Below are 15,630 nucleotides of genomic sequence, written 5' to 3'. Positions count from 1 at the left end.
AGAATTAGGCAACCCCCACCAAAAAACAAAAACAAAAAAACAACCCCTCAATGACAAATATATAATTCATTTCAATAATGTTATTTAGAATGACTTTCAAATATTATAAATATAAACCTCTCTAAGAATCAATGACATTTGAAATGCCCTTTCAGTTTATGGGTAGTTAATTTGTAAACAGAGCTGTTTCCACCATCTATCTGTCCATCTGGTGAAGCATCCCTCTCTTAGCACCACATCTACTGGGAAGAGTAGTATTTGACATTATCTGGATCGTAAAGTTATCATTCTGGCACCTATGCTAGAAGTGTGGCAGCCAAGTTAAGACCACACTTGTGTAACCAGTCACACAGGCTTTCACAATGACACACCCACACTAAAGTTTCAGGAAAGGACTTACAAGTCTCACCTCTCCTTCTCTATGCCACGGTCTTCCATTGGGGATGTATTTGTTAGGATTCTGTCTCTTCTTCTGTCCTCCATCCGCAAACTTACACAATAAAGGTTCTGTAGGAGCTGAATGAACAGGGAGAAATCACATGAAACCAAAATTATGTGTGTATACGCATGACAAAATATAACAACTTTTTTAACAGGGGCAGTGTGAATGCTATCTGAGGACTGACAGAACACTTAAAAGCAAAAGTTTACTCAGACCCTTATAAGATTATTCACTAGTGAAAAATTTGTTAATTATTCTTTTCAAACCAGAGTGTAATGAAAATATTTAAAGAGCTATTCTGAGGAAGCATAGAAATCTTTTGATTCACTTCTGCCATGTCTTTAAGTGCAGATACACTTCTGTTTTTTCATTCGGGGCCCTCTCCAATTCCACCTCTATAAATTTTCAAATGTAAATATGGTTGTGTCATCCTCTCCTCCACCTTAAACACGCGCCCATAGCTTCCCATGTAATTCCTCAGAGAAGCCTTCGCTTCCCCAGAAGAAAACAAGTTCCCCTTTACAACCTCACATGTATTTTCATTCATAGTATTTTTAACAATTGGCAAGTCTGGTTGTGTGTGTGTGTGTGTGTGTGTGTGTGTGTGTGTGTGTTTCCTCTCCGGAGTGCAAGATCCACAGGGGGCAGAGACATCTGTTTTGACATCACTGTATCCCCAGTGCATAAGAATTGTAGGTGTTTATTACATCTTGGTTCAATGAATGAATGAATCAAATAGGTCTCCTTTGTTTATTTTTGGTACACAGTATTGAATATAGCTGTCGTGACAATGAAGGAAACACATGAGCACCCTACTTGAAAGATCTTCTGTGCCTTTAATCATTCTATGCAGTGTTGCTTTACTATATGTCCATATGATAAGATGATCCCAAGAACAACTCAAGAAACACGGGAAAGCAAAAGATGCAGACACTCTCACAGGGATACATACACATTAGCTGAGAGAGAGAGAGAGAGAGAGACAGAGACAGAGACAGAAGAAAAAACAAAAGGCAACAGCAGAGCAGGCCACCCATGACTCTTCTTCACCTTTCCATAATGGAAATAGCAGTGTATTCCTGAAAATGGGGCATGTTCTTATATGTTTCTAGTTAATGCAATAAAGATAATCACACCTTCCAGTCTGGTTCTCACATTCTGTCCTTTGTCTACCACAGAACCATGATTACTACTTTCAAGTACTGTTTCAAAGTTAAATAACCATGAAGAGAAAAATATTACTTGGGGAAATTTTACCCGCTTCTCCTCTGCCTCTTATTATCCTAATTCATCTCTTATTTTGTATCACTTATTATCCACCCGCTAATAACAGGGTGGAAGCAATAGTGTCTCTCAACACTTCTCTGCCAAAATACAAAACACAACAAAAAATCCAACAGTAATAATTCCTTCTGGGTGCGCTGCCTAGGCTGCCATTTGACACACTCTTCTCCTGACCCAGGTGTGACCCACTCCAGAGGACAGGTGGGAATGTGAGGGCATGAATGACGACTCTACTGTAGGTACTAAGAGGTGAGCAAAACGGTGAGGTGTCTGGTGAGAATACAGGGAGCCCTGGCCCTACCTTTCACAAAGGGGTCCCTTGTTTTCCTTCTGACTCCCACCACACCCCACACCCCTCAGGCTTATCTGACAAGGAACTTCCATTTAAGGAAAACTGGGTGTGAGGGAAGAGGGACTGGGGCCAAATCCTAGACAGTAGATGAGCTACTCTCTTTGTCTTTTTTGCTTTTGGAAATTTCTACCCTTTCCAACAGTCATGGAAGGTGAAATATGTAAATGGATGCAATGAAGCAAGAGAGCTCTCCGATCACTGATGATGCTGTTAATTCTATACCTGGGCCATTTAGGGACAGATGGAAACTAGAGCCAAGAGAACACAGACCTCAAGGCAAAGGAGGGGGTAGAGAGCAAACCCTGCTGAGAATACGGAGGGTCCACTGGCTGTGACCTTGGATGTCTCACCTTGATGTCCAAGCACAAATAGAAAACTCAGACAAAAGGTTGCAAGATCTCACTCTCCGCAGATATAGACAAGTCCTTATAGAATTAAACATTTTCTTCAACGACAGCTGAGGTTTTAGGATTTTGCCTTCCAATAACCTCACAGAGCAAGAGAGGAGTAATAAATTCAATGGTGCTGGCACTTTGTGGGACTTCATTTGAAGGGGATGCTTTTATCTAAGGGCATTATAAAGACTAGCTCCTCTTCTGACATTTAAATTAAAAAAGAAAGAAAAGTAATTCAAATGAAATAAGAGTAATGCAAATAAACCATTTTCCTCCATTAGTGTCATTTCTTCCAGAGAAAGAAACTGACCAGGATGGACTCATTCTGGAAGTTCATTATAGGATGCCTAAGCGGGTCGGTGTGAATGAAGCAGTTGGTAGCAATGTCTGGTGAACGCTGAAATGCCACATTTGTTTAAAGACCATGCGTCCCTATCCATGGTAAGAGCTCCCAACACATTTCATTCATCTAGGCTACCACCTGTCACAGAGAAATAATCTCAGGCAACAATAAGCCTGCTCAAATCACAGAGGAGTGCCCCAGTATGAAGCACTATCAAATCGTAACAGCTTCTTTCCACTATTAAAATTCTCTTCGGGAGAGCGGCAAGATGGCGATGGAGTAGGCGGACGTACCAACTTCCACCTCCCAGAACCAAAGTGGATTGATTACAACTTAATTTTAAGAACCATCATCTGGAAAAACCAACTTTGTACTAAACTAAGGGGACTCTTCAACCAAGGAACACTGAAGAAGCCACACCAAGACTGGTAGGAAAAGCGGAAACACAGAGAGGGCTGCCCAGCTCCCCAGAGCGAACGGCAGCTCGGAGAGACTTGCGTGGTGGGAAGTGAGTTTAGTGGAGAGGGAGGGTCCTGAGTCCCAGGAACAAAGCCCCAGCCTGCAGCCCCAGAGCCTAGAAGAGGCGTACGGACAATATTTAGCTGGAAACAAGACAGGATACTGTTTGTGAGAAAGAGACTGATTTCTTAGACCCAGGATTCTTCTTAAAGGAACCGGGCAGAAAACCTCCCTCACAACCACTCACCTGGGGCTCCAGGGGATGGGGAGAGAGGAGAGGGCCGGAGTAGCAGGAAGAGAGTGTAATCTAGGAGGCACAGGGAGAAACACTTTGAGCGACAGCCACCCTAACCTCTGGGACGAGTCCCTCCCCAAATCTGAAGTGAATATTTCCCCTGGAACCAGCAATACCAGCAAAGGGAAGCAGGACACCAGCCAAACAAGCTCTCCTGGGGCACTCAGAGCAGAGTCGCTTAGAAGGAGGGAGCTTCCGGGACTACAGTATGGAGTGTTAGGGTCTGAGCTGCAGCGCCCCCACCCACACTGCTGAGGGCTTGCGAGAGGGCGAGTGGCGGCAGAAGCTGGCTGGCCATGATTGAGGCTCAGCGTGAGCTCAGTCTAGCCCAGTGCGGGCAGAGGGGAGCCGGGAAAGTGGTCAGGCCCAGCTGCAGGCCCTCCTCTAATCCTGCCTGCGGGGGAAGGGTGGGAGCCCAAGAAAGGGTGGAGACCCGATGCTGAGCAAGGACGCACAAGCTTGCTGCCTCCCCTGACCACAGAACTGAGGCTTGTTGCCCAACACACAAGCCAGCTCCTCCTGCGGGGGTGGGGCAAAAACCCAGAGCAGGCGGAGTCCCGTGACTGAGTGTGAACATGCAGCTCCGCCTGGCCAGCAGAGTCCTCCTGCAGGGGGCTGGGTGAAAGCCCGGAATCAGGTGGAAACCTGCAGCTGAGCAAAGGTACTCATCCCTGTCTTCCCTGCCCAGGCTTCCAGCCTGGGCGCAGCGCATAACCCCACCCACTGGGGCTTGTAGACCCAGGCAATGATCACAGCCCCTCCCATAGAGGAGAGGCAGAAACTACAGCAACAGCCCCAGGGGGCTGGCACCCGAAATTCCCATACCCAAACACCCTAAGCAGTGGCGGCAGAGGGGGGTGGCGGGCCTGCAGACAGACCACACCTAGGGAACACAGAGGCCACACCCATTGAACTCCAGTGGCCAAAACCTCCTTTTACACAGACAAAATAAGAAGGCAGAGAAATGCAACACAAATCAAGAGAAATCCCCAGAAAAGGATCTGAATGAGTCAGATATAACCAAATTACCAGATGCAGAGTTTAAAATAACGATTGTTAGGATGCTCAAAGATCTTAGAACAATAAATGGTCATTATGAACACCTAAATAAAGAGATAGCAAATATAAAAAAGGACATTAAAATAATAAAAAAGAATCAGTCAGAAATGACAAATACAATATCAGAAATGAAGACCACATGGAAGGAATTAAAAGCAGGATGGATGAAGATGAGGATTGAATCAGCGAGTTAGAGGACAAGATAAACAAAGGCATGGAAGCAGAACAGAAAAAAGAAGAGAGACTCAAAGAGTCTGAGGAAACTCTAAGAGAGCTCTGTGACAACATGAAGAGAAATAACATCTGCATCATAGAGGTTCCTGAAGAAGAAGGGAAAGAACAAAGGATAGAGACTTTGTTCAATCATATCATAGCTGAAAACTTCCATAAATTAATGCAGGAAAAAGTCTCACAAGTTCAAGAAGCACTGAGAACTCCATTAAAGAGAAACCCAAAGAAATCTACACTGACACATCATAATTAAAATACCAAAGCTAAGCGATAAAAAATATTAAAAGCTGCTAGAGAAAAAAAGGCTATCAACTACAAAGGAACCCCATAAGGATGACATCCAACTTCTCAACAGAAACACTCGAGGCCAGAAGGGAATGGCAAGAAATATTCAAAGTAATGCAGAAAAAGAGCCTACAACCAAGACTACTTTATCCAGCAAGGCTATTGTTTAAAATTGAAGGAGAAATAAAAAGCTTCCCAGACAAAAAAAACCCTCAAGGAATTCACTACAACCAAACCAATGTTGCAAGAAATGCTAAGGGACCTATTGTAAACAGATCAAAGGGGAAAAAGAATATAGCAAAAGAAGAATACAGCTTTAAAGAATAAAATGACAATAACTACATATCAATAATAACCTTAAATATAAATGGATTAAATGATCTGATCAAAAGAGATAGGGTAGGTGCATGGATAAGAAAACAGGACCTGGGCCCTGGCCGGTTGGCTCAGCGGTAGAGCGTCGGCCTAGCGTGCGGAGGACCCGGGTTCAATTCCCGGCCAGGGCACACAGGAGAAGCGCCCATTCGCTTCTCCACCCCTCCGCCGTGCCTTCCTCTCTGTCTCTCTCTTCCCCTCCCGCAGCCAAGGCTCCATTGGAGCAAAGATGGCCCGGGCGCTGGGGATGGCTCTGTGGCCTCTACCTCAGGCGCTAGAGTGGCTCTGATTGCAACATGGCGATGCCCAGGATGGGCAGAGCATCGCCCCATGGTGGGCGTGCCGGTTGGATCCCGGTCGGGCGCATGTGGGAGTCTGTCTGACTGTCTCTCCCTGTTTCCAGCTTCAGAAAAATAAAAAAAAAAAAGAAAAGAAAACAGGACCTGTACATATGCTGTCTATAAGAGACACACCTTAAAACAAAAGGTGCACACAGACTGAAGGTAAAAGGATGGAAAAAATATTTCAGGCAAAAAGAAATGGAAAAAAAAAAGCTGGGGTAGCAATATTTATATCAGAAAAAATGGACTTGAAAACAAAGTCTATAGTAAGAGATAAAGAAGGTCACTACATAATGATAACAGGAACAATCCAACAGGAAGATATAACTGTTATAAATATCTATGCACCTAATATAGGAGCACCTAAGTATATAAAGCAGACTTTGATAGATATAAAGAGCGAGATCAAAAACAATACTATAATAGTAGGGGATTTCAATACCCCATTAACATCACTAGATAGATCCTCAAGAAAGAAAATTAACAAAGAAACAGAAGACTTAAAGGACACACTAGATCAACTGGATTTAATAGATATCTTCTGAACCTTTCACCCTAAAGCAGCAGAATATACATTCTTTTCAAGTGCTCATGGTACATTCTCTAGAATAGACCACATGTTAGGGCAGAAAAGTGGTCTCAACAAATTTAAGAAGATTGAAATCATATCAAGCCTTTTCTCTGATCACAATGGCATGAAACCAGAAATCAATAAACAGAAAAACTGAAAAATACTCAAACACTTGGAAACTAAATAGCATGTTATTAAATAACAAATAAGTTAACAATGAGATCAAAGAAGAAATTTAAAAATTCCAGAAACAAATGATAATAAGCATACATCAAGTCAAAATTTATGGGACACAGCAAAAGCAGTCCTGAGAGGGAAGTTCATAGCATTACAGGTATACCATAAGAAGCAAGAAAAAGCTCAAATAAACAACTTGACCCTGCATCTAAAAGAACTAGAAAAAGAACATCAAATAAAGCGTAGAGGTAGTAGAAGGAAGAAAATAATAAATATCAGAGCGGAAAAAATGACATAGAAACTAAAGAAACAATACAGAGGATCAACGAAACCAGGAGCTGGTTCTTTGAAAAGGTAAACAAGATCGATGAACCTTTAACCAGACTGGCCAAAAAAAAAAGAGAGAGGACTCAAAAAGTAAAATTAGAAATGAGAGTGAAGAAATAACAACTGTCAAAACAGAAATACAAAATATTGTAAAAAATACTATGAAGAACTGTCTGCCAAAAAACTAGACAACCTAGATGAAATGGACAAATTCCTTCAAACATATAATCTTCCAAAACTGGAAAAATCTGGAAAAATCAAAAACCTAAACAGACCAATTACAGCAAATGAGATCAAAACAGTTATCAAAAAAGTCCCAACAAAGAAAAGCCCTGGGCCTGATGGCTTCACAAGTGAATTCTACCAAATATTCAAAGAACTCCTATCCTTCTCAAGCTATTTCAAAAAATTCAAGAGGAAGGAAGACTTCCAAGCTCCTTTTATGGGGCGAGCATAATTCTGATTCCAAAACCAGGCAAAGACAACACAAAGAAAGAAAATTATAGGCCAGTATCCCTGATGAATCTAGATGCTAAAATCCTCAACAAAATATTAGCAAACCAAATCCAGCAATATATGAAAAAAAAATCATACATCATGATCAAGTGGGATTTATTCTCGGGAGGCAAGGCTGGTAGACTGTTTGCAAATCAATCAATGTGATTCATCACATAAACAAAAAGAAGGAGAAAAACCACATGATAATTTCAATAGATGCAGAAAAAGCATTTGATAAAATCCAGCACCCATTCATGATCAAAACTCTCAACAAAGTGTGAATACAGGGATCATACCTCAACATGATAAAGACCATCTATGACAAACCCACAGCCAACATCATACTCAATGGGCAAAAATTAAAAGCAATACCCTTAAGATCAGGAACAAGGCAGGGGTGCCCCCTTTCACCACTCTTATTCAACATAGTTCTGGAAGTCCTAGCCACAGCAATCAGATAAGAAGAAGAAATAAAAGGCATCCAGATTGGAAAAGAAGAAGTAAAACTATCATTATTTGCAGATGATATGATATTGTATATAGAAAACCCTAGTCTCAGTCAAAAAACTACTGGACCTGATAAATGAATTCAGCAAGGTAGCAGGATATAAAATTAATACTCAGAAATCAGAGGCATTTTTATACACTAACAATGAACTGTCAGAAAGAGAAGTTAAGGAAACAATCCCCTTCACTATTGCAACAACAAAAAAAAGTACCTAGGAGTAAATTTAACCAAGGAGATTAAAGACTTATACTCAGAAAATGATAAAACATAGATAAAAGAAATCAAGGAAGATACAAACAAGTGGAAGCATATACCGTGCTCCTGGTTAGGAAGAATAAACATCTTTAAAATGTCTATACCCAAAGCAATTTATAAATTCAATGTAATACCAATTAAAATACCAATGACACACTTCAAAGATATAGAAGAAATATTCCAAAAATTTATATGGAACCAAAAAAGAACACGAATAGCCTCAACAATCTTGAAAAGGAAGAATAAAGTGGGAGGTATCACACTTCCGGATATCAAGTTATACTACAAGGCCACTGTACTCAAAACAGCCTGGTACTGGCATAAGAACAGGCACATAGATCAATGGAACAGAACGGAGAACCCAGAAATAAACCCACACCTTTATGGACAGCTGATATTTGACAAAGGAGGTAAGAGCATACAATGAAGTAAAGACAGCCTCTTTAACAAATGGTGTTAGGAAAATTGGACATCTACCTGCAAAAAAATGAACCTAAATCACCAACTTACACCATTCACAAAAATAAACTCAAAATGGATAAAAGACTTAAAATGTAAGCCGTGAAACCATAAGCATCTTAGAATAAAACATAAGCAGTAAGCTCTCCGACATCTCACAGCAATATATTTGCCGATTTATCTCCACAGGCAAGTGAAATAAAAGACAGGATAAACAAATGGGACTATATCAAACTAAAAAGCTTTTGCACAGCTAAAGACAATAAGAACAGAATAAAAAGACAAACTGCACAATGGGAGAACATATTCGACAATATGTCTGATAAGGGGTTAGTAACCAAAATTTATAAAGAACTTTTAAAACTCAATACCAGGAAGACAAACAATCCAATCAAAAAATGGAAAAAAGAAATGAATAGACACTTCTCCAAAGAGGACATACAGATGGCCAATAGGCATATGAAAAAATGCTCAACATCACTGATCATGAGAAAAATGCAAATTAAAAACACAATGAGATATCACCTCACACCAGCCAGAATGGCGCTCATCAACAAAACAACACAGAGTAAGTGCTGGCGAGAATGTGGAGAAAGGGAACCCTCCTGCACTGCTGGTGGGAATGCAGACTGGTGCAGCCACTGTGGAAAACAGTATGGAGATTCCTCAAGAAATTAAAAATCGAACTGCCTTTTGACCCAGCCATCCCACTTTTAGGAATATACCCCCCAAGAACACCATAGAACTGTTTGAAAAGAAGAAATGCACCCCCATGCTTATTGCAGCATTGTTCACAATAGCGAAGATCTGGAAACAGCCCAAGTGTTTGTCAGTGGAGGAGTGGATTAAAAAGCATTGGTACATATATACTATGGCAGGGGTCCCCAAACTACAGCCCACGGGCCACATGCGGCCCCCTGAGGCCATTTATCCGGCCCCCGCCGCACTTCCGGAAGGGGCATCTCTTTCATTGGTGAGAGGAGTATAGTTCCCATTGAAATACGGGTCAGTTTGTTGATTTAAATTTACTTGTTCTTTATTTTAAATATTGTATTTGTCCCATTTTGTTTTTTTACTTTAAAATAAGATATGTGCATTGTGCACTGGGATTTGTTCATAGTTTTTTTTATAGTCCGGCCCTCCAACGGTCTGAGGGACAGTGAACTGGCCCCCTGTGTAAAAAGTTTGGGGATCCCTGTATTATGGAATACTACTCAGCCATAAGAAATGATGACATCGGATCATTTACAACATGGATGTACCTTGATAACATTATACTGAGTGAAATAAGTAAATCAGAAAAACTAAGAACTATATGATTTTATACATAGATGGAACATAAAAATGAGACTCAGAGACATGGACAAGAGTGTGATGGTTACGGAAGGGGGGGAGGAGAGTGGGGAGGCACAAAGAAAACCAAATAGAAGGTGACGAAAAGACAATTTGACTTTGGGTGATGGGAATGCAACATAATCAAATGTCAAAATAAACTGGAGATGTTTTCTCTGAACATATGTACCCTGATTTATCAATGTCACCCCATTAAAATTAATAAAAAATTCAGTTTATTAACAATTGAATAGTTTTTAAAATTTTTATTTATTTTAGGGAAAGCAGAAGGGAGAGAGTGAGAGAGAGACAGGAACATCAATCTGCACCTGTGTGTGCCCTGACTGGGGATCGAACTGGCAACCTCTGCGCTCTGGGAGGATGCTCTAACCCAGGGGTAGTCAAACTTTATATACCTACTGCCCACTTTTGTATCTCTGTTAGTAGTAAAATTTTCTAACCACCCACCGGTTCCACAGTAATGGTGATTTATAAAGTAGGGAAGTAACTTTACTTTATAAAATTTATGAAGCAGAGTTACAGCAAGATATAGCATATAATAATAATTACTTACCAAATACTTTATGTCGGAGTTTTACTAAGTGTGGAAGAATAAATCTTTATAAAACAACTTACTATAGTTAAATCTATCTTTTTATTTATACTTTGGTTGCTCCGCTACCGCCCACCGTGAAAGCTGGTAGGGACCAGGTTGACTACCACTGCTCTAACCAATCGAGCTATTCAGACAGGAAAAAAACTTTTTGAGTGTTTACTATGTATAAGGTATAATGTTAAGAACTAGGGATACAGTGGTGGATAAAAGAGTCTTGCAGTTTAATGGGACGACAGTGTATCCAATCTGTGGAAACCCATTTAACCATTTATGGGACAGAGCACTGTTTTTAGAATGTTTATTTTAAATAAAATTACTATCCAGAAACAAAATACTTCTGACACAGGAACAGCTCAATTTTTTTTCTAGCTGCTGCTCCAAGCACATGGGTGACATAAAAAAGCGGAATCCTGTAAGTTTTTGATATCTTAAGTCATTACAAAGATTGTACCATGTGCTCCAGGAAAGCAACTATGTAAGTTTCTTAAGATACTTATACTACTATTAAGCTGAGCCAAGGGTTAGGTGATTTCAGTCAGATTTTGAAATCGAAAAATTAAAACACTCCCAGATCTCTCATGGCCCACTTGTGTTTAAGTGTGTGCACACTTGTTACAAAATAAGAGGCTCTTATTTGACTGGCACATCCTATGGTATATCCCAAACCCAGGAATAGTCTCTAGTTTGCACTTCAGAGCTGAACACCTAGGTTCTGGTTAAAAACTAGGAGACGCTATGCGACATCAGTTTATTCTACAGATCAGTCTTGGCCTCTCTGACTGCTCTTTTTAGAAGGGATCCATTGAGGAGGACTGACATGCAGAAAAGGAAATGCCACAAATACTAGGAATATAACTATGATCTGTAGGTAAGTTTGGGTATATTAAGTTTCAAAAGTTAATATGAACTATCAACCCTTAACTTCTGTACGGTCACTTTTCAGTTAGCAATGTTTTACCTTACTGCACAAAGCAAAAATGCAGAAAGTTCTAACAAATGATTTACAATTTAAGATAAATTCCTGTGTTAGAGTGATATAGAAATATATATAAAGTTAATCAATTTATTTTATTAAATATGCAGAGTATTCTAAGCTGAATTTCCCCTTCATGAATTAGTCTTTTGGGTTTTTAAAGGATGTGCCCAGACTTTACCCCAATCAACGTTCTCTGAAATGTTAACTGCCCTCAGCAGAAGCTTCTCCATCAGCTGAGGAAAGCCAACCCAACTCAGCAACTCTTAGCTTTCTTTCTGATCATGCTGCCTATTTTTCAAACCTCCTCAACTGATTAACATGCAAGAAACTATATGGAGCCTTTCCTTTAATGATTTCAACTTAAGGATTTCAAAAATGTTATCAATTTTTCTGGAGGTAGCCTGACCAGGCGGTAGCCTAGTGGATAGAGCATCGAACTGGGATGCAGAGGACCCAGGTTCGAGACCCCGAGGTGGCCAGCTTGAGCGCGGACTCATCTGGTTTGAGCAAAAGCCCATCAACTTGAACCCAAGGTCGCTGGCTCCAGCAAAAGTCCTCGGTCTGCTGAAGGCCCGTGGTCAAGGCACATATGAGAAAGCAATCAATAAACAACTAAGGTGTTGCAACGCGCAATGAAAAACTAATGATTGATGCTTCTCATCTCTCTCTGTTCCTGTCTGTCTGTCCCTGTCTATCCCTCTCTCTGACTCACTCTCTGCTCTGTAAAAAAAAAAAAATAAAAAAATAAATTTTTCTGGAGGTGGCTAGGTGAGATATTTCAGGTCAGATTCTCTTATTATCCGAGACGGTCAAGTTATTTTCTTGTTCATCAGAACCAAGAGGAACATGCACCTCCAAAAGCTTAAACTACGGTTGCACAACCTGTAGCAGGCAATGCCACACATGCAGACAACACTGATCTGATCTTTCTGGGGGACCTCTTAAGAGTCATCTAGGGTACATGCATTACTGGATCTCCAATGTGCCTACAACAGGGCTGTGAGAGTGGAAAGACCTTTCACAAAGGCCTAACTTTGTGGCACTAACCATACCTCCCCCCTAAGGGACTGAGTCTGCTAAGGGATCCCCATGATGACTCCCCGCACTTCTCCACTCAGCACTTTCCTTATCTTCTAAAGGCAAATGCTACAGTGATTTATGCTCAAATGCCTTCCCTTTATACCCACACTAAACATTGCTTCCAGAATGCCCGCTCTAAGCACTAAGCTTATCATTTGACCCCCAGGAAGTCCTCACATATTTAATCAGTGGCTTGGAGGACTCAAGTTCTTGGTAGTATGTAACAGGGTAGACCATTTTTCTCACGGTGTTCTAACAGCTATTTCCAAACTCTCACTTTTCTAGTTATGTAGTCTTTTACTCCAATCAACATTCTATAAAACGTAAACTGCCCTCCACAGAAGGGTCTCCATCAGCTGTGGAAAAGCAGCCCACTCAGCAACTCTGTTAGCTTTTTTTCCTGATAGTTTTCTACTTTCAAGTTTCCTCAAGTAATAATATGCAAGGAACTATCTGGGACTCTTCTTTTGAAAAATTCAACCTAAGGATCCAATAGAATCATCCATTCTTTTTGGGGTGTGTGCACCCACGACACCCGCTCCTGCTTTGGCCCGCTGGGTTTCTAACCCAGTCCTGCGGTCCTGCCGCGTCAGGACTCAGAGCCACAGGCTCTCCCCAGACGCCCAGCCTTCCACGGTGTCCGCCTCTCCTTTCCTGACCCTCACACAGAGTATTTCCAGCTCCCATTCAGCTTAACCTATGAGTAAAATCATGTGTTAACAATATTCAAGACAGGTTAAATAAAAAACAAAAATATTACCCTTTCCCATCATTCTATATTTATTTTTCCATATTTGCGATGTTAGGTTCTCTTCTTTTATTACCTACATGGTGGGCCTTTCTCTATCTTTTTATACAATCATTAAGAAATAGTTACAGAGCCTGACCAGGTGGTGGTGCAGTGGATAGAGCGTCGGACTGGGATGTGGAGAACCCAGGTTCAAGATCCTGAGGTCACCAGCTTGAGTGCAGGCTCATCTGGTTTGAGTAAAGCTCACCAGCTTGGACCCACGGTTGCTGGCTCAAGCAAGGGGTTACTCGGTCTGCTGAAGGCCCACAGTCAAGGCATATATGAGAAAGCAATCAACGAACAACTAAGGTGTCACAACAAAAAACTGATGATTGATGCTTCTTATCTCTCTCCGTTCCTGTCTGTCTGTCCCTATCTATCCCTCTCTCTGACTTTCTCTCTCTGTCCCTGTAAAAAAAAAAAAAAAGTTACATAATGTTCTACCATAAAACTGTAAACATCTGTGTGTGTGTATATTATTCATCTCCCCAATCTCTGCACCAATAGCTGTATTAGTGGTCAGATTTTACAGTGGTTAGAACACCAGCTCTAGATCAGTCTCACTGTGTTTGAAATTCGATGTACTAACTAGTGACTCTGGGTAAATTATTTAATATTTCTGGTTTCATAATCTGTGAAATGGGGATAGTACTACTACTTCAAAGGATTGCTATAATTAACATATAAAGTACTTGAACAGCATATTTAGCTATCATTATTACTATTGTGATAACAGGAGGAGCATAATTTTTTTTTTTTTTTTGAGGAGCATAAATTTTAATGATGGTTCCTCCTCTTGCCTTTGAATTATTAAGTTCTCGGGAGAGGGACTTGGGTTCAGAAGTTCTAAATGTGGTTAGGGACTGGCCTATTTCCCAGGAGATTTGATTCTGAGGGCTTTAAGCAGCTGGCAAGGACTGCTGCCTTGGCTTCACATAGAATGCAATAAAGGTCCAAGTTGTAGTTAAGGATGAAGTTACTGGCAAATGCCTTTTAGAAAACTGTTTCAGGTCCTGGCCAGTTGGCTCAGCAGTAGAGCAGCAATGCGCTGTGTGGATGTCCCGGGTTCAACTGCCAGTCAGGGCACATAGAAGCTACCACTTGCTTCTCACCCCCTCTTTTCCCATCCCGCAGCCATGGCTCAATTGATTTGAGCACATCGGACTCGGGCACTGAGGATGGCTCTGTTGAGCCTCTGCCTCAGGTGCTAAAAATAGGTCGGTTGCAAAGGGCTTCAGATGGGCAAGGGGTTGCCAGGTGGATCCCAGTCAGGGCACATGTGGGAGTCTGTTTCTGTATCTCCCCTTCTCTCACTTAAAAAAAAAAGAATAAAAAACTTTCATAGTTGACACATCCTCTACCTGAGATCCTTATACTTTAATAAAATTTTTTTCCCATTATTTATTGTTTCTCCCTGGGAGAACCTGATGGTGAAAAGGTGTGACACTGATCCAAGTGTCTATAGGGTGGGTGTGACTGATGGTGTGCCGTAGGGTGGGTGTGACTGATGGTGTGCTGTAGGGTGGGTGTGCCGTAGGGTGTGCCATAGGGTGGGTGTGCCGTAGGGTAGGGTGTGGCTGATGGAGTGCTGTAGGGTGTGCCGTAGGGTGGGTGTGCCGTAGGGTAGGGTGTGCTGTAGGGTGGGTGTGACTGATGGTGTGCCGTAGGGTGGGTGTGCCGTAGGGTGGGTGTGACTGATGGTGTGCCGTAGGGTGGGTGTGCCGTAGGGTGGGTGTGACTGATGGTGTGCTGTAGGGTGGGTGTGGCTGATGGTGTGCCGTAGGGTGGGTGTGGCTGATGGTGTGCCGTAGGGTGGGTGTGGCTGATGGTGTGCCGTAGGGTGTGCCGTAGGGTGAGTGTGCTGTAGGGTGGGTGTGACTGATGGTGTGTCGTAGGGTGGGTGTGCCGTAGGGTGGGTGTGCCGTAGGGTGAGTGTGCCGTAGGGTGGGTGTGACTGATGGTGTGCCGTAGGGTGGGTGTGACTGATGGTGTGCTGTAGGGTGTGCTGTAGGGTGGGTGTGACTGATGGTGTGCCTTAGGGGGGGTGTGGCTGATGGTGTGCCGTAGGGTGGGTGTGACTGATGGTGTGCCGTAGGGTGGGTGTGGCTGATGGTGTGCCGTAGGGTGGGTGTGACTGATGGTGATAACAACCACTCACCGGAAGGCAGCCCCAGCACAGG

The 15,630-nt window shown here is 42.0% G+C and overlaps 1 protein-coding gene across 7 annotated transcripts in view; it reads right to left on the bottom strand.

Moving 5' to 3' along the window:
- The window catches only part of RBMS1 (RNA binding motif single stranded interacting protein 1), a 253,204-nt gene that overhangs the window by 13,882 nt on the left and 223,692 nt on the right, over positions 1 to 15,630 (bottom strand). For 5 of the 7 annotated variants that reach the window (XM_066279069.1, XM_066279070.1, XM_066279074.1 and 2 more), the window contains exon 7: positions 401 to 516. In XM_066279069.1, coding sequence (XP_066135166.1) covers positions 401 to 516 — 116 coding nt within the window. The remainder of the gene's footprint in view (positions 1 to 400; positions 517 to 15,630) is intronic. The other 2 variants (XM_066279072.1, XM_066279075.1) reach the window with 1 other exon arrangement.

This window comes from Saccopteryx bilineata, chromosome 5, assembly GCF_036850765.1.
Source record: "Saccopteryx bilineata isolate mSacBil1 chromosome 5, mSacBil1_pri_phased_curated, whole genome shotgun sequence".
Lineage (NCBI taxonomy): Eukaryota > Metazoa > Chordata > Mammalia > Chiroptera > Emballonuridae > Saccopteryx > Saccopteryx bilineata.
This window is presented reverse-complemented; position numbering and strand designations above follow the sequence as displayed.